General features: G+C 38.3%; 1 protein-coding gene across 1 annotated transcript in view; it reads left to right on the top strand.

Moving 5' to 3' along the window:
- SMURF2 (SMAD specific E3 ubiquitin protein ligase 2) overlaps positions 1–24,447 on the top strand; it is a 45,625-nt gene extending 21,178 nt beyond the window's left edge. Inside the window, exons 5-19 of the mRNA XM_075719426.1 lie at positions 863–928; positions 4,795–4,879; positions 6,186–6,269; positions 7,660–7,862; positions 8,033–8,117; positions 10,817–10,975; positions 15,285–15,495; positions 17,056–17,159; positions 18,651–18,765; positions 19,201–19,379; positions 19,857–19,994; positions 20,220–20,340; positions 21,779–21,980; positions 23,805–23,880; positions 24,203–24,447. Coding sequence (XP_075575541.1) covers positions 863–928; positions 4,795–4,879; positions 6,186–6,269; positions 7,660–7,862; positions 8,033–8,117; positions 10,817–10,975; positions 15,285–15,495; positions 17,056–17,159; positions 18,651–18,765; positions 19,201–19,379; positions 19,857–19,994; positions 20,220–20,340; positions 21,779–21,980; positions 23,805–23,880; positions 24,203–24,302 — 1,928 coding nt within the window. The 3' untranslated portion in view covers positions 24,303–24,447. The remainder of the gene's footprint in view (positions 1–862; positions 929–4,794; positions 4,880–6,185; positions 6,270–7,659; positions 7,863–8,032; positions 8,118–10,816; positions 10,976–15,284; positions 15,496–17,055; positions 17,160–18,650; positions 18,766–19,200; positions 19,380–19,856; positions 19,995–20,219; positions 20,341–21,778; positions 21,981–23,804; positions 23,881–24,202) is intronic.
- Positions 24,448–24,685: the final 238 nt, after the last annotated feature.

Here is a 24,685-nt window from a genome sequence, read left to right as displayed (position 1 = left end):
CCTTCAAAAATGCAAGTCTTAAGGGGTAAACAAAAGGGTAAACCTATCTTGAAGCCAAATTTGTAGTTTAAAAATTAATGGGCCTTCAAAGTTAATTAGTAAATTTTGTCATAAGATATTAAGTGCTTCATAGCACTTTGAGCGCTTTGTATTTATTTTTTCAAAAGTTAATTAACATGTAAGATGCTGTTTTCTCATTATCCTAATGGGTGCCATTTACTTCTGAACAAAATTTGGCACACGGTTTGTGATGGAAAAGTAGCACTTGGCTATACAGATCATTTAAAAGAAAGAAGCGACGTGCTGGTAGAGAAGCATTGTGATTTTACCTTCAATAACAGGTTCCTTGGCAATAAAGGCATAACTGAAGTTCTCATTTTTAAATATTTGTCACTAGATGAGTGCTTCAGTGCTTTGCACTTTGCTCAGTTTTATGAAGTTCTACCTATTTAGTGCGGAACACTTGGATTGATGCTGCAGGTTAGCTCTGTGCTGTACTAACATGAGTTTTGACCTGGTAGTGCATTATGACAATGGCTGGTCTTCACAAGGGAAGAGAGTTCCAAATACCTCTTACAGTCACTTTAGACATCTAGGATAATGTCATTTCCTATTCATCAAAAGAGCTTTGTGAAGAAGGAAAAATGTTAAGGCAGAAGTACTCTAGTCTTTTTTTTTCTGATTTAAAATTATGAAAAATGAAGTCTTGGCTGAAGATTTTTAGTTTTGCTTCCCTTCCCCCATCTCTTGAAGTTTTAACTTTCTGACACTAGGCTGAATTTTGTTCTGATGGTACTTCAGCATGCCTTTCAAAGGCAGCAAAATATTGTATGACTTAACGCTTTGTGTCCTTGTTTCGTAGATCAGAGATTGGATCTGTGCAAGCTTGGGCCAAATGACAATGATACTGTCAGAGGACAGATAGTAGGTAAGTAAGGGTTTTTATCTTTTAGTTCTCCTGGAGCTTAATAGTAGCTATAGAAATACTCTTCCTAGATGTCAGTTTTCTGTATTGATTTTTTTTTTTTTTTTTTTCAAATTCAGTGTCTAGTGCCAGAGCCATTTGGACCTCAAGCTAGAAGTGTGTATGTAGAGAATTAATAAAAAAAAAAAAACAAAACCCCCAAACCCCACCCCGCCCAAACCACCCCAAAAAAACCCCAAAACAACCCCCCCCCAAATATTGTTATAAGTGTTGGGACAGATAAGACCGTAGGTAATACAAAATTTATTTATGAAGTTTTTAATTTCACTGTAAAGAATAGTGACAGTTTGAGCCTGTACTCCCTGTGAAAAACTGCCTACGAATTTCTTGGCCATTGAGGGTTCCAGCAAAGCTGTGCTTCCTGTAGGTTTTGCAAAAGGGTAAAATATCTTGCTGTAACAGGAGTGAGTTGCTGTCTGGGATGACTTGGTCAATTCATTTTGTGTTTTCATGGGTTATTAAGAAGTCTGTCACCAATCTCAGTAACTGTGCTTTGTCATTCTGCTAAGTCATAAACCTTAAATAACTTAAGAATTAAAAAGAAGCTGGCAAGTTGAAAAGCAAGTATCCACAAACAACTTCATAAACACCCTCTTTTTTCAATAGGTCTCTTAAGTAAAAAAAAAAAAAAGTTGGTCAGGATAAAGAGGTCTTTATTTTTGTGGCAAGATGTTAATGAGACTATTTGGACATGGGGGAAAGACAAGTGAATTTGCATGCTCAGTTTTATGTTCAATTCCTAGTTCAAATAATATCCAGGCAGCATTCTCGTTTTGTTAGCCAGGGAAGACTATTGAAATATCAGTCAGCAAATAAGGGCTTCAGTGCATTTCTTTGCTTTCCTCAGTGCTCTGTTGAATAATACCTATGACTTCACCTCTTTATGCTGCTTTAACCATCTGTCTAGCATCCGATTTGCATGTGTTTGCACAGTATTAAGATAAGAGTGAGGTGGCATAGGAGAGTCAAATGATGGTAGAAATGTGGAGTCGTAAGTGCGTTGCCGACGCTTCAGACCATTCTTGAATATTAAATTTTCCATGTGAGCTTGCACAGAAGAGTAAAGGATAAACCGGTCATTTTTTCTGGGGTGCGTTATGTTGTCAGTTTGGTTTGCTTCTTGGTTTTGCTCCAGTATACGGGTCCCATGATCATCCGTGCTGTACACATGTGATTTTGTTTGTGGGGCTCCTTTTAGGAGGAAACTGAGTTCAGCTGACAGCAGAGCTTGTTCAGGGTCTGCTCCAGGCAGCAGAGATCCGCTCGGCCCCCAGCAGTCCTTCAGACGTGACACTAGCAGGGACTGTACCCTCCCACCGTGACGTGCTCTCATGCTGCCCTCCAGAGTATGCTCCTTGTCATCATGACTTGAGAATGCTAGGATTAATTAAGCAAGAAAAACAAAAACAAAACCCACCCCAAAGCGGAAAGGTCTCAAGGCTACTGGGATGCCAGATGGGAAGCCTGGGGCAAATACCGTGCAGTGTGGGCATGGCAAATACACTTCAGAGATAACTAGTGGTCAGAGATAACTAGTCAGCGGTGTGGGCATAAACTAGCCTGACCAGTTGGCTTAACCTGATATGATCATGAAAAGTGGTATAGCCAAAGCAGTGTTAACTCTTCTGGCATGCTGCTGGGGCTGTCCCTAATTAGCAGGAGCTGCTGGATCGTGCGTTGAACCTAGAAAAAACACAGCTTGTCATGTCAGAGCAGAGACTGCAAATAAATCTGTATGTTCTGCTTTGCACTGTTATCATGAAAAAGGTCGGGTTTCCTCAGTCATGGCTGTGTTTTAATTTGGTGCATCCTTAGAGAGATTCCAGAGACTCCTGTCCATTTATTAATTATTATTATTGAAATAGTTGTTATTAATCTCCTTATATTTTAATCTTTCTTCACTAATGCAATTTTGTTGAATGGGTGAGTGAGCCTGAGTAAAACTAGATAATTCCGCTGCAGTAGTTACATGGTGGAGAAATCTTGATTAAAATAAGTAAGAAGATAGAGTGAGTTGTAAGTATACTCTCAGTTCTTCTAATGACAAACTGGCTTAAATTTAGAGGCTCTGCAAGATTGGAGGAGAATGTTAAAATGCATTTGATACCTTCAGAAGATGATAATCAAGTGCACAGTGGGTATGCCTTTATAATTGGGGACAGGGAGCGAGGGGATCTTTATCTTAAATACCTGGGGTTATCTTCAAAGGGGGGAAGAAAAGGGGACGCTTGCGAGTAGTGGATGCAAAGGGCACCTGAACTGTGTCTTAATCTTGCAGCTCTCTTCTGTGCCACCATTTTATTTCTGATGTGGCGGTGCAGAAAAAATGAGTCCTTACTCATTACAAAATGAAGCCGTGCACAAATTTTGGTCCTCACATAGGCAAAGAGGAGGTAATTGCCTTTGTTTAGTTTCATTTTTGTCTGTGCGTATTGCTTGCCGAACCTCGCCTACATGCAGCAATGTGAACTTGTAATGTGTGGGTTTGTTGCAGAATAAATAGATCGTCTACGATTCGGCTTCGGTTGAAATTAAATTTAAGGTGTCTTTCGCTGCGAGAAGTTGCTTTGTAACGTTAGCGGTCAGGGAAGCCTAGGAGTTAATAATAATTGGGAATAAAGCGAGCAGGTCCTGCAGGGCTCCCTGGGTTGGTCTGTTGTAGGCCCAAAATCCTAAGCTTCAAAACGTTGTTGTTCTTGTTGAAAACTTGGACTCTGACAAAAATTGCCAGTGCTACTACATCTTTTTGTAACTTCGCGACGTTGACAAAAGTTTGGTTGTGTCTAGATTAAGGTCTGTAAGTTTATTTCACTTCACAGGACTTGAAGACAATTGTCCAGAGGTACAGTAGTGCCACCTCAAGAAATGTGTGCCACAGCACGTATCTAGCTTTTTAAGTAATCGTTTTATTGTTAAAGGCAAAACAAAACATCAAAAAAAACCCCCAAAACCCCAACCCCACAGGAACACAACTGTCATAAATTATCAGATTGGACACTTGCAAATTATGATACTGGGAACAAAAGCTGCCCAAAAAAATCTTTGTTTTCATAATTGTAGTACAAAAGCTTCAGGCATAAATATCAACTACAATGAAACATGTGAAAAATAAAAATTAAATTAAATTAAAAAGAAAAGAGTAATGCAGTTTTGCTGAGGGCAGTAAGGGCTTTTCAGGGTGCTGAGCACTGCTTTGTGTGAGAGTTGCATCTAACTTCTTACTACTGGTGTTTGAAAGTAGCCGATAAACCAAACGTGTAGTGCTTCCCGCAGTTCAGTTTTGCCTGGTTTTGTGTGCGCGTGTACATGCATCTGTTGAATCCCACAGACACAAAATACCAAAATACGTAAGGAGGAGTCAAAAACCTACGGGAATTTCTTATTTCAGGTGTTCCTACTAGCAGGTCTCCCGTTAGCAGCGCAGGCCTGGCACTAGCGCTGTCCCGCGTGCTCTCCCAGCCGCGCGGGAGGTTAGCCACCCTGCTGCTGCCAGACGAGCCGCGCAGCTCCGCTGGCCACAGGCTGTCTCATTCGGAGAAAAGTTAATAGCAGCTTCAGAGTGAGCTTCTTTTTCTGCCTTAACTTGCATTCGTATTCTTCAAGCTAGCTTTTTTGAAGTAATACGTAGAGAATTATATGTATGAAAACATGCGCTGTTTCTGCGTAACTTTCTTTGATTTGTGGGAAGGGGAAAAAATATTCCAGAACATGCAGCTTAGTCCTCCAAGTTGTACCATTTCTTTTTCAAATATAACTGTAAGTTGCATTCAGATGTCATATCTTTAATAATTCTTTTATTATCTTAATAGTAAGTCTTCAGTCCAGAGACCGAATAGGCACAGGAGGACAAGTTGTGGATTGCAGTCGGTTATTTGATAATGATTTACCAGATGGGTAAGCTGACATCACTGTGGTGTAAATACAAATACAGCTCATAAAACAGACTTTTGCAGTACTGAGAAGCCAGTGTACAAATAGGCTTATTTATTTTTATTCTCGCACTCGGAGTTCTACAGTTTTGAATTTAGGAGCGGGAGACAAGCCAGCCAGGCTACACAGAATAGTTAATAGCTTGACCCTTGTCCTGTCTCTTCTTGGAAAATGGGAGGTGGCATATATGAGTAAATGCATTAAAAAATATATTTGTCGAAGGAAACATATATCTTTCAAATTATAGAATTGATAAACTAATATGATATGAAATTACAGCCAACAAACTGACTTCATCCATCTAGTAGTTTTGTAGCAAGGTAGTGAACACACCGGCCTGGCTGTCTTCTGCAGCGCTGTGCAGAGGTATACACTATTATAAAAACAGATCACTTTTTCTTCCATGTAAAGCATAGTGAAGAAAACGTGATTGGAAAAGGTAATGGAGCCTGAGTTCTTGTTGTATTTACCTGCCAAAGGCTGGGTTTAGGATTTTGATTTATCCCTGTGAGATTTAATGACATCATTAACACCTAAAACAGTTTTGCGAATACAGAAAAATGCTCTGTTTTAGGTTCTGGTGCTGTCATCAACTTTTTCAGAGCAAACACAGACCTTCTGAATGTGATTCTTGGCAGGTAAAGACAGGAGAAACTGATTTTTCAGATGATGAATTTTAAAACATAAATTATCATCTAAGTCCTAAGCGGCATTCTTTTGTTAATTTGGAGTCTGGAGAAGTCAAAAACATTTTTGGAAATGCTTTTAAATTTTCACTTCAAAATGTTCCTTGTGTAAATATTGCTTACTTGTGTAATTGCAAAGCTATCTGTATAGCCTCATGTATTTTGGAGTGCAAAAATAATTAAAAAGTCATGTTATTTGAAGGTGACTTTTTAATGAAAGCAAGTAGTGCATGAAGATACTGTGGAAGCACTTACTAGGATCAGCGGTCAGAAAAAGTTAAATGCATTATTAAACATGATGTTTCCAAGAAGTTTCTTTATATGGCTATTTGAATTTAATTAGAGTAGAAATAGTTATTGAACATGAAGGTGTGATATTGTTAACGATATGCCTGGTTCCAAGTGAAGAATAGGTAAAATCAATTTTGAGTTGAACTTTCAGTTGTTTCCTGTTACCTTGTTCGGCTAACATGATTCATAATAGTGTAAGTCTTCCTGAGTTGGCATTTATGTTGGAAACATTTTGTGCCCTGGTTTCCTGGAAATACCACTCATTGCCTTATCTCTCAATGTCTGAATTCTAGGTGGGAGGAGAGGAGGACTGCTTCTGGAAGGATCCAGTATTTAAATCATATTACACGAACAACTCAGTGGGAGCGACCAACACGGTAAGAAATTATTTAGGAGGCTGTGCATACGATGAAGTTTGCTGACCAGAGGTGCTGAGCACAAGCGATTGTAAGTGGCTCTAACGGGATGTTCAGCGTTCCCGAGTCACTCAACAAATGCTGTGTGCTTTTCTTCTCTCACATCCTACTCCTTCAGTCTGCCTAATATATCTAGTCAGAGTGATTCTTCTGAATTGAATTTTTTTCCTCCCCTAATACTAGCATCTTTGTTTTCTTGTAGAGCTGTTATGGTAGAACTCCTTAAATACAGACATTGCAATGTGCAGACATCATAAGGGCTGAAGAAAAAGAGATCATGAGTAGCTGACAGCCATTGTCTATGTACATGCTATGACCATGTAATCCAGAACTTTTAAAGCTGATCGTTACACAGCATGTTTCAAAATCATTACAATCACCTTTTCTAATAACCATAGATGTGCGTTGCAAAGCTGTTCCTCAAACCATTTTTGCTGTTACCTGAATTGTAGACAGTGTCACTGCATATTTTTCAGACTCTTCTGCAGACTGTCTGTTCCTGCAGACTGTCTCTTCCATCTTCAATAAATATTATTCCAGTCTCTGTATGGATATATTTGACTTAAAAGAATCTGTACTGTTAACGCTGCCATCTCTGATATATATTTGTGGTTTTCAAGTGAGTGAAGGTACTGAACAGCTTTTTAATTTATCTATCTGTATTTTCCCCAGTATGTTTAAAACACCTATTCTAAGCTCTAGACGCATTTACAGTAGAAAAACAAATGCAAAATACATCATTTGTTTCGGGCATTTCCTCCATCCTTATCAGTCCCCCTTTAACCCATTTCAAGTCCTTTTGAAAGCAACATTGAGATACGAAACCACATAATTCAAGTTTCCTCTTGCAGTCAAGCTCTCAAGAGCAACTGTTTTTTATCTTACGTGCCCTTTTTCACCATCCTTGCCTAACAACCTTCCTTAAAAATTAAAAGGAATAGTAAGGCCTGATCACTTCCTTTAGTCATATGAAGATAAGGTGAGAAAGTTTGGGCTGTATGCTGTTCATTTTTTAAAAAAAAAAAAAAAAAATTTGCTCTCAGCACACTGTTTAAGGTGGGAACTGCTCGTGTGAACGTTTGATATGATCTTGATCCTGCAGCATCACATACTAAGTGTCAGGTCAGACCCTAAGATAGGTGAGGATGTTTACTAAGTACTCTGGGATGAACCCAGCGAGTGCAGAACAGAAGCTTTCTGCCCATCATTGAGGTATCCTGCTCAACAAGTCAGCTGCTTAGCTCTGCCGTCCACAAAGATTTCCCGGGAGCCCCCAGATGAAGCTTCCATAAAGCGCGTTGTGTAGCCCCGTGTTCGGTCAGCAGTGCAATTTTCATGTTTTTCCCCACAGGCCAGCATCTGAATACTCCAGTCCGGGCAGACCGCTGAGCTGTTTTGTGGACGAGAACACTCCAATTACAGGAACGAACGGTGCGACCTGTGGGCAGTCGTCGGATCCTCGGCTGGCTGAGAGGAGAGTGAGGTCGCAGAGGCACAGAAATTACATGAGCAGGACACACTTGCACACTCCTCCTGATTTACCTGAAGGATATGGTATGCATATTAGCATTTTTTAATTGTAGGTCTCCCAAGAAACTGGGAAAATGGGTTGTGTCTTCTCGTATGTAAGATCCTTTTGATTCCTTAGTTTGGGGAAAACAGTCTTCGTGAGGTTTTTTTAATTGCATTTTTTATTCTTATAGTTATTAACCTTGATTTCACAGAGCAAAGGACGACTCAGCAAGGTCAAGTCTATTTTCTGCATACTCAGACTGGTGTTAGCACGTGGCATGATCCAAGAGTACCTAGGTAAGAAAATTATGAAAGTATCCTTAAGGTGTCAAATCAAAATAGTGTAGCCAGTACTGTCCTCAGTGTTCACTGTCTGGTATTATATTTCTGACTCTTGGTCCCTAATATATCATTTTTAACAAGTCATTCATCAAAATAAATTAGTCTCTCCCTCAGTTCTTCAAATTGTTATTTTAATGCAAAGATGGAGAATCAAGAAATAAAAGTGGTGTTTTGAAAACAGGTATAGTTAACTGATTCTAGATCTTGCATATGAATTATAACCAAGTCCAGGTTTAAATACTCTGCAAAATAATGAAGGGTTGGTTTTGTTTTTTAATTCAGGCTCTGGAAGTTAACATGACCTGAGAAATTGGCAACGTGTTTATGAAGAACAAACTTTGTGACAAATAAGCTAGACAAATGTGATCATTTTTGATGGAGGAGCAGACAAACAGGAAAACCTGGAAAATCTAGTGGATGCCCCTTGTATGTTTAGACATGCTATTTTGTAATGAGCTGCAGTCTCATCATCAAATTAGCTTAAATTTACTTGTCTGTGAGAATTATTGTCCCATGTTCAGACTACCAAACGTAATTTACCAAGGAATGGGAAACTTGGTATATTTTGAAGAAACTAATTGGAGACACTGGGTCATAAAAACCCTGGAAGCTGAAATAGTGAGCTGTGTTTGAAGTGCCAGGATGTTGGGCCTTTTTAAAAAAAGGAAGGAAAAAAAAAAAGTTTTTTTTCCATTTGAGTATAGTAGGAAACATCTAAAAATGCACAAGCTTTTTTACAGCAGGTTTCCTGTTACAGAGCAGAAATGAATATTTACTTTCTTTCTAAAGCTCTGACACAGATATTCCTAGAGCAATCGTTTATGCTTTCAAGCATCTCCTTATAAGTGGGAAAGAATTTGGGGGAGAGGGGCAAACAGGTAGAGAAGCTTAGAGAGACTGACCTGTGATTAAAATACTCAGACTGCTACTTCTGTTTCTGCTATCTCAACACCTAGGAGAAGATAAATCAGATGTGTCCTTTTAGTTTAGTGTCTTTATTTACATGATACACACGTGTACATATGGTGCATGATTGTACCCGTGATTATTTGTGATGTGTTTGAAAGGGAAGTAGGATAACAGGGAAATTATTGTTAGCTTCTGATTGTTCTTTAAAAAAAAAAAAAAAAAAAAAAGAGAAATCCTGTTGAAAATGATTGCCTCCTAGAGTCTGTGGATGGTGTTGTAAAATAGTGTGTGTAATTTGAAATTGGCAGCCAGTATTGGCATTTATGAGAATTGTAGCAACTTTGTCAGTTGCTGCTGGTGTTCATTCCCATGGAAAGGGATTTTAGGTATCCTGGGAAGGATGAAGTGCCTCATGGCTATAAGTTCACTGCATTTTCAAATGATTCTTTTGTTTTTATTACTACTCTTGTGTTAGAAAAATATTTTTTGCTTTGATGCATTATCTGTATACTTGAGAGTGGGATACAGTTGGCAGCTGTGCATTAGGAAGTCTTTGCTCCCGTTACTTGTGTATTATACAAAACTAGAAACTAGACTTCTCAAAAAAAAAATATATTAAGATCTAATCGTTGTTTGCAGCGTAATAGTTTTGTACAAAATCTAAGTTAGCACTGCTCTTAGGTGTGGCAACAGAAACTGCACGAGTGTCTCTGAGAACAGTTTGCTGTTTGCATGAGGATAGAGTTTATGTCATTTCTAAGGCATATTGTATTTTTACACCAATAAGCCACAGTCATTTAGTTAATAGAAATACAACCTACAGTTCAGCAGTATGTATATGGTTAATATCAGCAAAAGTTCAATCCCAGAGCCTTGTATTTCCATTAGTGGCTTCTCAGCTTTTGAGTCCCTGCAGACGGCATCCTTTAGCCATTCTGCCCCTCGGCTCTTTCCTCCCCTCAGCTCGCATCGAGATCTGAAGACTTATACTCACACTGTCAAGTGCAGCTCTTTTTAAAGGTATCTGAGGTGTGAATTATATACATGAAAAATCAGTAAGTGTACATTTTTGAAGACTAGTATTTGTTTTCAGTGAACCTCCAGAATGAATCTACATCTTCCTAATTTCAGCAGAATTTTCTTGAGACTCGTTAAGTTATCTCTGCATTGCTCAGTGCAGAGCTGAGTCATTGTTCATATAATGTTTTATTTGAAATATTTTGTTAGAGAGCTGTTTGCTTCCCACTAGCACTTGGGGTTTTGGGGCAAAACCGCCTGTGGCATACACACATATCCCATGCGTAATTCTTCATGGAAAGTATAACTCTTCAGAAATATAGTTTTGTTTTGTAGGAGTTTTTAAAGTGTGATTCAGAGTTCCTTACATGACTAATGTTTTAAAAATGTTTTCTGTCAGAATTGGTGTAGAACTGCAGTTCCATTTTGGCAAATATGGCAATGGTCTTTATTTTTGTTTTAAGTCTGTATTAATTTAACATCTGAAGCTAGTTTGTAAAAATGAAGGTTATTTGATAAGAATTTTTTTCCCCACGGCATGTGTTCTGGGATGTGTGTTTTTTCTTTGGTGGGCTTACACCTTGGGAGTAGAGATTCCAGCTGAACAGATCAAGTTTCTGAAACAATACATTTTCTCAGACTTCATGGAATTGTTCTGTTACATTTACGCTTGTTTGGCTCGGAGGCCAAATGCTGAGGTATTTTTCATTTTATATTTGTTTTCACAGGGATCTTAGCAACATCAATTGTGAAGAGCTTGGTCCACTGCCTCCTGGATGGGAGATCCGAAATACAGCAACAGGCAGAGTTTATTTTGTTGACCATAACAACAGGACAACGCAGTTTACAGATCCACGGCTATCTGCTAACTTGCATTTAGTCTTAAAGTAAGTCTAAAGTCTCTGGCACATGTTGAGTGCAATAGAGGAAACAAAGTGACTCTTGAGGGGTGCTAGATTTTATATCAAGATGTATTCTCCCATGCAGTAGTATTTAAAGTATAGTAGCGGTGTTCTTCAACGTCCTGCCAACTTACTCTGTTACATAGCGAAGACGACAGGTTCGATTGTTCTTGGGAAAAAAAAAAATTGCTAGCAGCATTTAGGCAGGAATGTGGCTATTGTGATGCCGGGAGTTGGGGGCAGCAGGGGGGGAAGCAAGTGCTGTCCGGTGGAAAAAAATTGGCCCATAAAACTTTTTCGAACAGCAAGAGAGACACTTTCTTTCCTTTTCTTTATATGTCATACTATTTTCAGTAACGGACTACTTGTTTTAAAATATGAGGTGGCATTCAATAGCCAGTGCTATGAAATACTGATGAGTTAAGCAAGGGTGCGCAAGTGCCCAGCTATTCTCCTGGAATAAAGGAGAAATAGTTCAGCTCTTGCCTTCAGTTTTAGAGTAAGACTAGTTGAGATGTTCTCAAAGTAAGACCCCGATAATTTAACCCAGACTTTTTACCAAAAGAATAAAATAAAATAGGAACTGTATTTTTTCTGCCTTAGTGTTCTGATATTGCATTTTCATATTGCACTTCTAAAACGACAAGGGGGAACTCAAAAGGATTCTGGCTCTTGTTTTTATTCCCTAAGCACTCATTTCACACTGGGGGATTTTCTACTAAAAATGGAAACCAAAAAGCAAACAAACAGTTCTTTTTTTTTTGCGTAGACATGGCTATCAGTTTGTCCAAGCTATTTGGGAGTTTGACTCTATTGTTTCTCCTACTAACACCTTTTAATACTCTTGGGAAACACCTGTAAAGTATTGAGTAGGTGTTAAGTGGAAGAAACAATGAAGAGTTGGTTAGATAGAAAGCCATGCAGCCCTGGGCAAGGAGCAAGTAGGAGGAATAGTCCTTCTAAGGAAGTGAATCATTGGGAAGAAAAGCTGAAGGAAAGAATAATGGGAACAAGCACTGAAAAGACAAAACCGAGGAATAGAAAGTAATATCCAGGAGGTCAACATATCTTTTGTGTAATACATAAAAGCTGGCTAGCCTTTGTGTGCCCAATATACATTTGAACTTAACACCTGAAGAGGAAGAGTCTAAATATCGACAGATATGTCTTTTGTTTAGAGAAATCATTGGTTATATACGTGTATATTACAGAACTCTAGTAAGCTCCCATCATCCAGACACTTCTGGTTCTTTTTGTTTGGTTGGTTGTTTTTTTTTTTTTAATTTAAAACAAAGAAATCACTACTAATTTTAGCTGAATTTAGATTGGTAGTTTCAAATGAACATGGTCTTGAAAAAAACTTACCAGTGGAGGAACATGTTTGTGTTTGGAACACAGAAAAGTTCATTAAACTAATTCAGGTTGAGATATTTTACCCAAAGAAAAACTTCAGACCCTCTTAGCTACAACAGTGCAATTCTTAAACTGTAGAAAATTCAGTTAACTGGACTATATTTGAAAAATTGTCCTTGACAGGTTTATTTTTAAATGGCAGTAGGACCATGGTGGCTAGTTCTACATGTATTGTGGAGGACAGATACATAGCTAGCTTTTTATCTGGAAAATCCAATTTGACTTTCAAGTTCCAGAATCACAGAACCATTTTGCATTTCTTTAAACTTAAGTACTACTACAGTGTGCTTAAGTTTTTCGTTTGTACATCTGTCTTTCATTAGGGAAGGATTTCAGAAATTCAAACAACAGTGTCATCAGCAAAGTCTGCTGCCTGATAAATCTTTTCTGGTGTTTATTCCTTTATTGCACCAAACAGGATATGAGAAAGCTCACACCCCCCCACCCCAACCCCACCTCCTTATTTATTCTTAAAAAAAAAAAAAAAGAAAATTAGTTTGCCTTAGGCCTGTCATTTTGTAAATTATCTGAGAAATAAGTTTAGTATTTGGGTGGGATGGGTGTGACAGTGTTTTAGGTTCAAAGGCATAACAAAAAGTTTACTCTCAGTGATACTTTTCTATCGAGCTGAGTAAAGCAGTTTGTTCTTCTAGTGATGACATTATAAGTTATGAAAATAATCAAACTTGTTACCCAGTTCTGTTTTAAAATATTGGCCAAGAGTTTGTGACAGGTTTTGGTAGTTACAGCACCTGAAAAGTACTTAGCTGTATCCTTAAAGCACTGTACAGAATCGAGCGTAGTCATTCAGCTGTGAAAACAAACTAAAAAATTAGATTTAATTACTTTAAGCTCTGCAGATTTTTTAGCTAATACTGCACTGATTATTTTTAGTCTAATATGGAGGATGGCATTTTATTTTTCTCCTCCTAGTCCTGCCCTATTTTAGATTGGTTTAATTTGATGCATAGATCTTAAGTTCATGCTCATTTCAGAGATTACCTTTTCTTTAAGACTGACAGTGACTAGCTTTGTGTTTAGGGGACTGGGTCTTTTTTACTCTTAAAGGTAGTATGAACATATGCTCACTTTAGTATATAATTTTGACCTCTCGTAGGCATACACAAGGAATGTTTTCACATGCTCACCCTGAAGGAATTAGGAAGTTCAGGAGATAGAACAATGATTTTGCTTTAATTTGTATATCAAGTAAATACAGTTTAAGTGAGATTCGTATTTAAAACTAATCACAAGTGAAAAGAAATTACCATGTGTATAGCACAAATGACGTAGAGCCATATTCTGGAACCTCATCGAGTGTGTGTTTACATTATTGTAATGACTTGGTTTCTCAGGAATGACTTAAAATAACTGTAGTTTATTGTAAGACCAATGTGATCAGCTTGAGAATAAAGTTAAGGTAGCCTTATTTAAAAAAAATAACAGGAGCAAACAACAAAACACTGTGAACCTAACAAAATCGATTAAAGTAACTTCTGAAGTTCTGCATCCTGGGGCATAGTAACAAAGTAGGATTGCTGTGCATTATTCCCTCCTTAGAGCCTAGGAGTCAAGAGGTATTATTATTATTAAAAGTAAGCTTTGAGTTATTGCTGAAGTGATCTACAGTGTGTGTCATTGCAGGGGTTTCTAAATGTTGGGTTTGCACAAGTACTGATAAAGGCTTCCTGGTCACCTGGTGTTAGTTTCCCTTGAGGGTGGTTTGTGCAAAACTGCTTTAAATAGAAGGTTTGCAAATAACAGAATAGCTGTCAGAACCACAAGGCAAACTGGGAACACCCCCACCCCTTTTTTTAATTGCCAATTCTGAATGTTCCTGCGGTAAAAGCCCACTGGAGGTGAATTTTGGTCGGCCAGGACAGCCTTCTAGTAGGCCTTGTTTCAAAACAGACAACAGGCTGAAATTTTAATATATATTAAAACTGTGTTTGGTTCCATCTAATATTTTTTGGTCTTTGATGTTGGAAAAAAAAAACCAATTTATTAACATTCCACTGGAAAACATTCTGAATTGTAACCTTTCTTATTTATCCAGTAAATTTAGGGTATTCTCATGTGTTCCACACGGAGATATTCTTCTCATGGTTTAGGTAAAATACAACTTTTATCCTGCGGTGTTTGGAAATGCCATACTAAAAAGCTGTAAAAATATCCCCTTACTGTGTACAAGAAACGACACAAGAGAGGACACCTCTGCAACACGATTAATTTAGTTTTCCTAGTAAGAAGCTAGATTTACAAAATCTCTTAGAATTCCTAGCAAAAATACTTGTTTATCTGTGCCAATTAGTTACATGTGAACTCCCACATTCCTGTGGTCCAGACTAGGCCAGGTACAAGGGACAAGGTCCTTGCCAAGCTGCCAGTACAAACATCTTTTTGTAAGCTTACTCTTTTTCAGACAAGCCATTTAAAACAGACTATGGTATTGACTGTAGATTAGAGGCATAGTGTTTGGCAGATCCCTGAATCTTAAAATGGAGGAAGGCAAAACACGCAAAGGAAATATGGAAATGGTATCTGAGAAATTCAGTGTCAGCAGCTTAGTAGTAAAATTGTATGGATAATACCTTATTATATAGTGCTATAACCTTTTACATACTTTGTAGAGTAGTACTAATAGAAATAACAAACCCTAAAAATAACTGATAGATGCCAAGAAAGACAGAAGCATATGTCTTTAGTCAGGATAAAATCTCTCTGAATTTATTTTTTGCTGGACCTGAACATTTTTAGTGTAATCGCAGTAATAATCATAGTAAATTGAAAGTAGTTACAAAGACTTAACCTTTGAGAAACGCCTGAAGAAAACAGGGGATGTATGACTTGAATATCTGCAAACAGCTGTGTTTGTTTCTAGCCGCCAGAACCAACTTAAAGATCAGCAACACCAGCAGCAGCAGCAGGTAGTGTCCCTGTGTCAGCTTCCAGACGAGGCAGAGTGTCTGACTGTGCCAAGGTACAAGCGAGACCTAGTGCAGAAACTCAAGATCCTGAGGCAAGAGCTGTCACAGCAGCAACCTCAAGCTGGCCATTGTCGTATTGAGGTCTCCAGGGAAGAGATTTTTGAGGTAATTTGAGAATTTGACCCATTTCTTAACATTGAGGGAAGGGGAGGAGGGTTGTTCATAACTATCTAAAGAAGTCAGTTAGATGAAATCTTGAAGTCTGGAGTTAAAGCTGGAATTTTACGGGTGGCAAATGGGAAGAGGAAGCATTTCAAGGGAATGTTAAGAACAGTTGTGTGCTTAAAGTAGATATGTTGGCCCTGTAGAGAAGAACAACAACGAGGAAAGCTTTCCCTGTGGCTGGAGATATACAGACTGTGTCAGGGACTGAGGAAGGAGTCCAAGAGCTTCATGTATTTGAAGATACCGTCTCACTTCTTCCTTGAACATAAGAACGCTAATGTCTGTTACAGAGGGAGTGTTCCAAATTGAAAACCAAACAATTATAAATAATCTTTGATCTATTGTAAATTAAGTAAAAATTACTATTGAATAGCATTCATCTTCAGAGTTTGGATTGCTTAGCATCTATCTCAATTCTAGTTGATATCCACCCACCCCTGAATCAGACCAATTTTATGAATTGTCTAGGCTTCTGAATGACCAGAGATGCCCCCAGTGGGATATCTGCATTTTATTTTGTGACATTATTCAGCAGAATAATTCTGCTGAATTATTAATTCTGCTGAATTGATTAAACACAGTTATAATTCATTGGCTTGTTTTAGAGAACAGTCTGTCTTCTTGAGAACTTTATCACCCATCCCACCCATCCCTGCTGCATTGTTACCCCACCCACAAGCTTTGATAGCACCACTGTGTTGTCACAGTTTTTCCAGCCAAGAAAGATTTGTGTTGGTCTTCCCTTTGGAGACAGTCAAATCAGTTCATAATCAACAAGAAAAGAAAGGGAGGAAAGGCTGCTGTACAGCAGCGAAAATTACTACATTCTTTTTCTGAAAACTAAGTTGAGTATATTGGGTCCCAGACACGCCTACATCTTCTGTTTGGCAAAGCCAAAGATTGGGGCACCTGTACTGGACATAAATAAAAACTAGACTTTTGGGGTTTAATTACTTTTTAAAAATTAGCATTTGTTTTGCCTCTTTCAGCTTCTTTTTGTGTTTTCTTGGTGAAGTCTTACCAATAGAAGAATAATTCTGTAGATTTACGGGGATGGCATAAGATGCTTCTGTTCTTAAGGTGCTCTTGAAGGTTTGCACACGTAGAAGCTCCAGAGTAGAAGCTCTACTGTTGACTTTTCATACTGCAAAAATTGTGAGCCTTTGTGCAAAACAAAAGGAGTTTACTGACACAGACTTTAATTTTTTGTAAGTTATGTGAGAATGAGAGAGAGAATGTTCTGATCACTGTACACCTCTGAAAATTTAATGGAAGGTGGTTCTTCTTGCATATCTGTTTTAGTTGACAAGTCTTACCACATTTGTAGAAGACTAAGTCTGTGGTGATTTGAGAAACTGGTTAGTATCTAGGAAAATAGTATCCCCTTTAATAGTTTCGCCTTTGGACTTGGACTCTGAGGCTCCCTTCATTTCTAATAAACAGTAGTAGCTTCTTGTCTGTAAATAGTGGTTAATAAAAGAAAGCATTATGTGTTTACAGGAATCCTACAGGCAAGTCATGAAGATGAGGCCAAAAGACCTGTGGAAACGATTAATGATAAAATTTCGTGGGGAGGAAGGCCTTGATTATGGAGGTGTTGCCAGGTAAACAGTCTGTCCTCTGTCTGTTCCCTCGCACCCCAACCCCACCAACTACGCCTGTGCTTTGAATCTTGAAATCCTGAACCAGCCTTGTATCAGCTCTGTTGCTTTTTACTTTATTCTTATTTATATTTATTTCTGTAACAGATTGTATGTCAGAAGAATATATATTTTCAGGTAGTCTTTTAAAGGAAAAACTGCATCAAAAAGGAACTAATTTATTGGAAATAAATCAAAGTGCATGTTGCAGATTGCATTAGACATCTATCATATATGCGAGACAGGCTTTTGGTATCTGTTGAAATTACCATATTTTTCTTTGGTTAGTAAATCTTGGGTATCTGAGAATTTATACCACTAAATACTTGGCTTTGTGGCAGAACTTTAATCAAAAAATATGCTTTATTGCAAACTGTTGCTACTGTTTGAAGCAAAATGTTAAAAACCAGCAGTTAGTAGGCAACTAAAGTCTGTCAGGAGTCTATGAGGTTATTTTTCACTTGCTTATAAAAAGTGACATTTACTGATTGTATGAAGATACTCTTCGCATGTTAAAACAACATTAGGAATTGTATTGGCCAGTTGCACAAATGCTGGTTTACTTCACTGAAAATACTCCCCACCTCTGGCATGTGGATCTACTCTTTAAATGAGTGTTGACTCATTTAGGAGTATTCATTGTTTTCATTGCATTGCATTTTTTTACCATTAGTATTCATTTCAAAGTGCAGACGATGCTCCCAAACAGCCCGTCTCCTGCATCTGTAGTTGGTGTACGGCAAGTAACCCCGGGTCCTAGGCTGTTACGCCACGTGTATCTTCATGAGTCTGCAAATGGCCAATAGCGTTTTCATTTCATCTATTCCTAAATATTTGAACATGCTAATTAGCCGTAACTAGTAAAACAGCCTTGTTGAATCAATTACTACTAATTGTTTGATGATGACAATAGTGTTTAAAATACTTTGTTACAGCTGTTATTGTGCACCATTTTCCAAAATATCTGCTAGTATTTTTCGGCACGAGTTTTGTTTCTAGTCTGTATGCCGTGGAGCCTTTGCCACCTTCCATACATGACTACAGGAACACCAAGCTAGAAAGTGTTAAGGTTTTCCCAATTCTCAGACCATTATTTACTGATTCGCAAGCATGTAATTAAAACTTTAATTAAAATACATCCATTGCCTGAAGACGGTTTATATTAAAAGCTTTGACTCAAACATCTTTGTAGTATAGTCTTAGAACACATAGTGTCTTGTCTTAATATGTAACGGATGAAGGAGAATCAGAGTCAGAAATTCTCTTGGAAATAAGTAACCTGGAGAAGTGTCTTGGAAAGCTGGGAAATACGTCAGCTGTCAGGGGCTGTGCAGTTACTGAGCCAGTAAAAATAATTCTTATTTCAGCCTAAATTATCTAAGCATGTTTGAAAAGATTATCAGTATAGGAATGCGTTTGTCTGAAGTAAACAATAAATTATTTTGTTTTCTTCAGGGAGTGGCTCTACCTATTGTCACATGAAATGTTGAATCCATATTACGGTCTCTTCCAATATTCCCGAGATGATATCTATACACTGCAAATCAACCCAGACTCTGCAGTCAACCCGGTATGACTGGTAACATGAGTTCTGTAAATGATCGTTTTGTGACTAGAAATTAAATACATCTGGAGAGCGTTCTAGACTTAGGAACCTAATTCTCACATTAGTATTGCTAGAGACTGAATTTGTGCAATAATACGATAATTTCTTTTTAGTACTGATCAAAGAAACTTCCCAAATGTGTTCTTAATTTTCTGTAAGATGTTGATTTATGTTTCCTTTGGGAGCAATTAAGTTTATTTTGATACTTAGTAGTAAGACTTCTGGACTGGAAGTAATATACTCAGTGTGCTGTGTATAAAAACAAACCAAACAAACCAAAAAGCTCTGGATGGTGGGGTTTTTTTCTTTTCTGTGTATTGAAATTTTATTTCATATTCAGCAGATACAGCCTGGAGGTCTTGTTTAGCTGAATGGCCTAATGTCTTCTTTCAATTCTAGGAACACTTATCATATTTCCATTTTGTTGGACGGATAATGGGGATGGCTGTGTTTCACGGACACTATATCGATGGGGGCTTCACGTTGCCTTTCTATAAGCAGTTGCTAGGGAAGCCGATTACTTTGGATGATATGGAATTGGTTGACCCTGATCTTCATAACAGCTTAGTCTGGATACTGTATGTACTGTGTGTTATATCTTACAGTGTTAGAATTCTGTCTCGATTAACACATGATAATGTTCGTAAATCCAGTTGAAAAGAAATGAAGTATATTTTGATCTCCTGCTCAGGCAGATTTAAGAAACATCTTTCCTGCACAATTCAGCTTTTTTAAAGGCTTAACATGCTCAAGGTATTCAAATTCAGGAGGTGGGGGGGAAAATAAAGGATTACTGAGCTGTAAAGTGCTCAGTTCATAAATTTTAATTTATTAATTTTGCCTATTATTAACATATTATTGAAATATAGCATTGAAACTTTGATAATGGTTTTTAAATACAGCATAGTAAAAATGTATGTTCACCTTTTGCTTCCAAGCAGTAATTTGAAATGCTATTGAGAAACTAAATTGTGATGTCTGTCAGATATATTATGACTGTAATATACTTGCAGAATATGTTTTCACTGAGTCGCTTGCTTATTATTTTCCGCCAGTGAGAATGATATCACAGGAGTCTTGGACCATACGTTTTGTGTAGAACACAATGCATACGGGGAAATTATTCAACATGAACTGAAACCCAATGGGAAAAGCATCCCTGTGACAGAGGAAAACAAAAAGGAATATGTCAGGTACATCAATATCTTTCCCAAAGTTTTTTATATTTCCTGTGGTGGGGAGGAACTTTTACTTATTTGAAGTAATTGACAGTGTTATGTTGGTTTTTTTCTGAGTGGTACTGCAAGAGTGGTGTTGTGTGTATTCCTGTCAGTAAGGCCATTTTTTTTGCTGGATAAATTGCAGGTTTATTGTATTTGAATGCATCTTTCACAAAACCAATTTGCACTTGCTTGCAGACTTTATGTAAACTGGCGATTTTTACGAGGAATTGAAGCTCAGTTTCTGGCTCTACAGAAGGGATTTAATGAAGTAATCCCACAACATCTGCTGAAGACATTTGATGAGAAAGAGTTAGAGGTCAGTCCACTAATGTTATGTTATGTCGTCAAGTGTAACAATGAAAGCCTGAGGCATTCTTCTGAGCCTGAGTAACGTGCGAAGTTGTATCCCCAGTGCTTTAGGGGTTTGCAGGTGCGCTGTTACAAGAAACACAGTTAGCATAAGAGGTTAGCGGGTCATGCAGTCACTGAGACTGCGTGTGCCTTCCACGGAGAGCCAGGAGAGTGTTTCTCAAGGTGACACTTCATAGCAACTGCAGAAGTGGTAGAAGAGGAGACCCTCCCCTATACCTGGAAACACAGCTGAACCTACTGAGAAGTGACTGCAGAGACCTCAGATTGTTTCAGAGTGCTGCTCCAGCGGAGGTGGTGGTGCATGTTTCTCATGGTGCAGTTTCACTATATTAAATTCAGTGCTGCCAGGAAAATAGTCTGTCACTCCCTTCCACCTCCCGCCACTCGCTCCCGGCCCTTCCAGTGCACTGCACTGACTTTGGTGTCAGGCAGCTATGTGGTTTTGCAGACCTGAGTTATGCCAGGATAAATTGGCCATGTAAATACAGCACAAGGAAAGGTGCTGTCGCCGACAAATGTGCTACAAAATGTCAAGATCAGATCCAAACAATATCCTCTGCAGGCAAATCCCATAGATCCCAAGCTTGTTTTAAAACTGAAAACTAATATACAGTCTGTTAGCTGTGGAGCTGAGGTTTTCGCCATATAAAATAGCCACAAGGTAAATTATTCATGCTTTCTTCTGTTCACTGTACTAGAATGTCAGTGATTGCTCTTCTTTTATCCCACATATTCTCATTCAACAGCAATGAGCCAGCCATACTGTTAACGCAGAATCATTGTGCAGATGCAGAATAAGAAAGGGGAAGGTCCAGTGTTCTCAGACACCAGAAAATGGCTTCATAATCATATCCTTGTTGAGCTTGAACTGATCCATTGTGGATCTCCATTTTAGAAGTGCTGAAAGCTCTTCATCAGGAGAGAACTCTGGTTTGTATTACATGTGTGGTGTGACAGGGACAAGATTACTTTTGGGGTGCAGAGTTGGACCAGCCAAGCCACACCCTCAGCTACGCTCTGGAAAGAAGTATTGAGCTCAAACATGAATTACACATGCACTTTCACACATGCCTAGAATCTGTGCTTCTGTTATTTAATTGACAGGTCAAGACACTTTCATATAAGCTTATGAAATGGTTGAATTTTTTTTTTAATTTAAAAATTTTTAATTTAAAAAATGGATTGTGTACAAAGGTAAGATTAAAAAAAAAAAAGAAAAGTTACATTTCTGCATTGCTTAATATTAGTGAGAGGTTAGAATTTGCCTTTGGTGTAAAATCTGTCAGTTTTTCAAAATCAGTTATTAATCATTTGGCTAGCTCCAAAACCATTTTTCTATTGATGAGTGATGAAATATTTAATTATATTTCATAAATTTACAGCTCATCATTTGTGGACTGGGCAAAATTGATGTTAATGACTGGAAGGCCAATACTAGGTTAAAACACTGTACCCCAGACAGCAACATCGTGAAATGGTTCTGGAAAGCTGTGGAGTTTTTTGATGAAGAGAGGAGAGCGAGACTTCTCCAGTTTGTGACGGGCTCATCCAGAGTGCCTCTGCAGGGCTTCAAGGCATTACAAGGTAACCTTTCTCCAGAAGTAACTGCAAATGCCTGTACTTGGAGGAAGCAATAGGACACATCACAGAAACATTAGCTGTAAATGAGGCCGGTTGGCTGCAGCCTGACTGTTTAAGAGCGATTTTTAATGGTCTGATGAATACCAATCACAAATAGTCTTTTTTTTGTGTGTCTGTTTGTTCATTACTTTGTTATTCAGCTGTAAATGGCTCTTTTGTTTCAATTACGCCCTTCCTTCTCTGGCAAGAAGTTCTCAGCGGAGATCTTCGTGGGGTTCTCCTTGCATTTTTTCTGGAAGCCTGTTTTTTAATTTCTATCTTTTACAAGCCCTCCTCACCTGTACAGCTCTGGGACCAGAAAACACCATCCTGCAGTGTTTGTGCCGTTCTGACAGCAGAAGCACTTTATAATGCTGACTACTTTTATTGTAAAAGCAACATAATCACAGGCAGCCCAGGCATCAGAAACGATCACTTTAATTACCGACCTGTCTTCTGAACTTCAGTCGAAGCTCTGGGTCTCTGTTGTAGAAGCTCTGGCTGCAACCCATGCCGCTCTGTTAATGCAATAGTTTTCCTATTTTACCCTCTCACAAGATGAGAGAAAACTGCCCAGGGGAAACATTGACCCTAAACCATTTTAACAGGTAGAAGATTCCAACAGAACACAAATGCTGTGGTAACAGCTGCCACATACAAAAGCCAGTTGCTCTGGAAGTCTGTTTCTTCTATCTGATAATGAAGGGATCATGAAGAAGCCCTCGTTCTCTTTTTCCTCTGCTCTTGAGCTCAAAAACGTTCAGGTGCATTAGAAACTCAGGAATACTGAGTTTTTAAGACCCTAGTTACTTTAAGTAGTTTGGTACTTTAAGTGGTAAGTGTTTAAATAACGGTGCGAAGGGTGGAGGGACTTGTTTAGGCAAACTATGGAACTGTTAACCACCTCAGAATAGTTACAAGTAATACTAACCCTAATACCGACGTGCATACTCTTAGTGTAGTGGAGTGAGCTGTTTGGATAATGGTAACGGAACTAACACCAGTTGAACATCATCTAGTACTGGTGAAACAAATGTCTGTGAGCAAATGAAGCCTGCTTTCCTACACGTGAACGTGAAGGTTGTCAGGTTTTAGACCGAGTTGTACTAACACGGCCCAACAAGCTGACGTTCTTGTTTAACAGCAAAGAGTCCCTGTGAGAAAGAGTGACCCTGTGGATTATGTTCTTTAACGTCTGTCTACTCAGGCAACAATTCCGGTTTTGCTAAGGTTAGGGCATTTGTCACCTCTTCTGTCCTTTGGGAAATCTTCAACCTATACTAAGTCTCTTTAGCAGAGAGATGAAGGGGATCTCTGTATAGTCAGATTAATTTAACAAAATTATAAGACGTTGGTGTAGTGACTTCTCTGTCCAATTTGAATGGAATTGGCCACTACTAAAGACCTGTTGTAAAATGGGGACAGATACGGCTGCGTAAGTTTTGCTCTCTAGGAAGGGTGAGAGAAGTTAAATTTAAAAACTGTTGCAATTTATATAGTGCACTGCGTAAAACAGGTATTTTATTCTTCCTTATCAGCGCTTTGTTCTTGTTTATCTCTCAATGGTTTAAATAACTGCATGGTTATCGTGTGTGGGTGGAGGGGAGGAATCTGTTTGATAGGCACTGTGAGTTTGGTTTAATTTTTTTCCTGCCTGTTTATGATTTCAACTTTCTTTGTGCCTATCTTCTCTTTGTGGTTTTAGTTACTCTTTTGTTGTTGCAGTGCAATGAAGAAATTTCATATTATGCAATACAGTAGTAGTAGAGATCTTTTCTGGATTTTCAGGTGCTGCAGGCCCGCGACTATTTACAATACACCAGATTGATGCCAGCACTAATAATTTGCCGAAAGCTCATACCTGGTAAGACCTTTCAGGTCTCTGTTGTGATATGTAGATTAAGACCGATATGCTGTCTCTATATTTTGAGCAGTCGTCTTTTTTTTTTTTTTTTTTCCCCCTCCCCTCCTTTTTCCCCCCATCCTTTTCTGACATAATAAATGCTACCCGTTACAGAGTAGTAAAGGTGTGAAAACTAGAGATTGCTTTTATTTCTATGAAGTTCTGTTGGCCTTGTCACGTATGGCTTTGTAGCTTCAAGTACGTTAAATGAAGTGTAGCAGAACTTTGCTAGGTGATGCTTGAAGTTCCAAGTAGCTGAAACTTTTCTGCCTTCTGTCCGCAGCTTTAACCGAATAGACATTCCTCCTTACGAAAGCTATGACAAGCTATACGAGAAGCTGCTAACTGCCATTGAAGAAACATGTGGGTTTGCTGTGGAATGACCTTCACAGGCTTACCTGAGACTCTATTTATACTCCTGTCAGCCAGAAAGCCCTTCCCTCAGCCAAGACTCAAGAAATGCTTGAAATACAGGAAACTTTCCCTTTTCTACACTAGGACACTGGGAGGGAAAGGACAACTTTGGAATTTTTTTTTTTTTTTTAATTTCAAGAAAATAGGTTCTGTGGTTCCTGCCATAGGATCATTCAGCTGCTATTAAAAACTAATATCTTGAACATACAGAATGCTGACTTTTCCTACATTTCAACAGTTAAGCAGTATTCTATACTTAAAGACTACTACTATTTTTGTAAAAGGTAATCTATTATATTTGCCTACCTGATTTCTATTCTCAGAAACCAAGACACAACTTCAGCAGTCGGTA

The sequence above is a fragment of the Pelecanus crispus genome, chromosome 12, assembly GCF_030463565.1.
Source record: "Pelecanus crispus isolate bPelCri1 chromosome 12, bPelCri1.pri, whole genome shotgun sequence".
NCBI classification, from domain to species: Eukaryota; Metazoa; Chordata; class Aves; order Pelecaniformes; family Pelecanidae; genus Pelecanus; species Pelecanus crispus.
The sequence above is the reverse complement of the archived record's forward strand: the minus strand, read 5'-3'. Positions and strand labels throughout refer to the sequence as shown.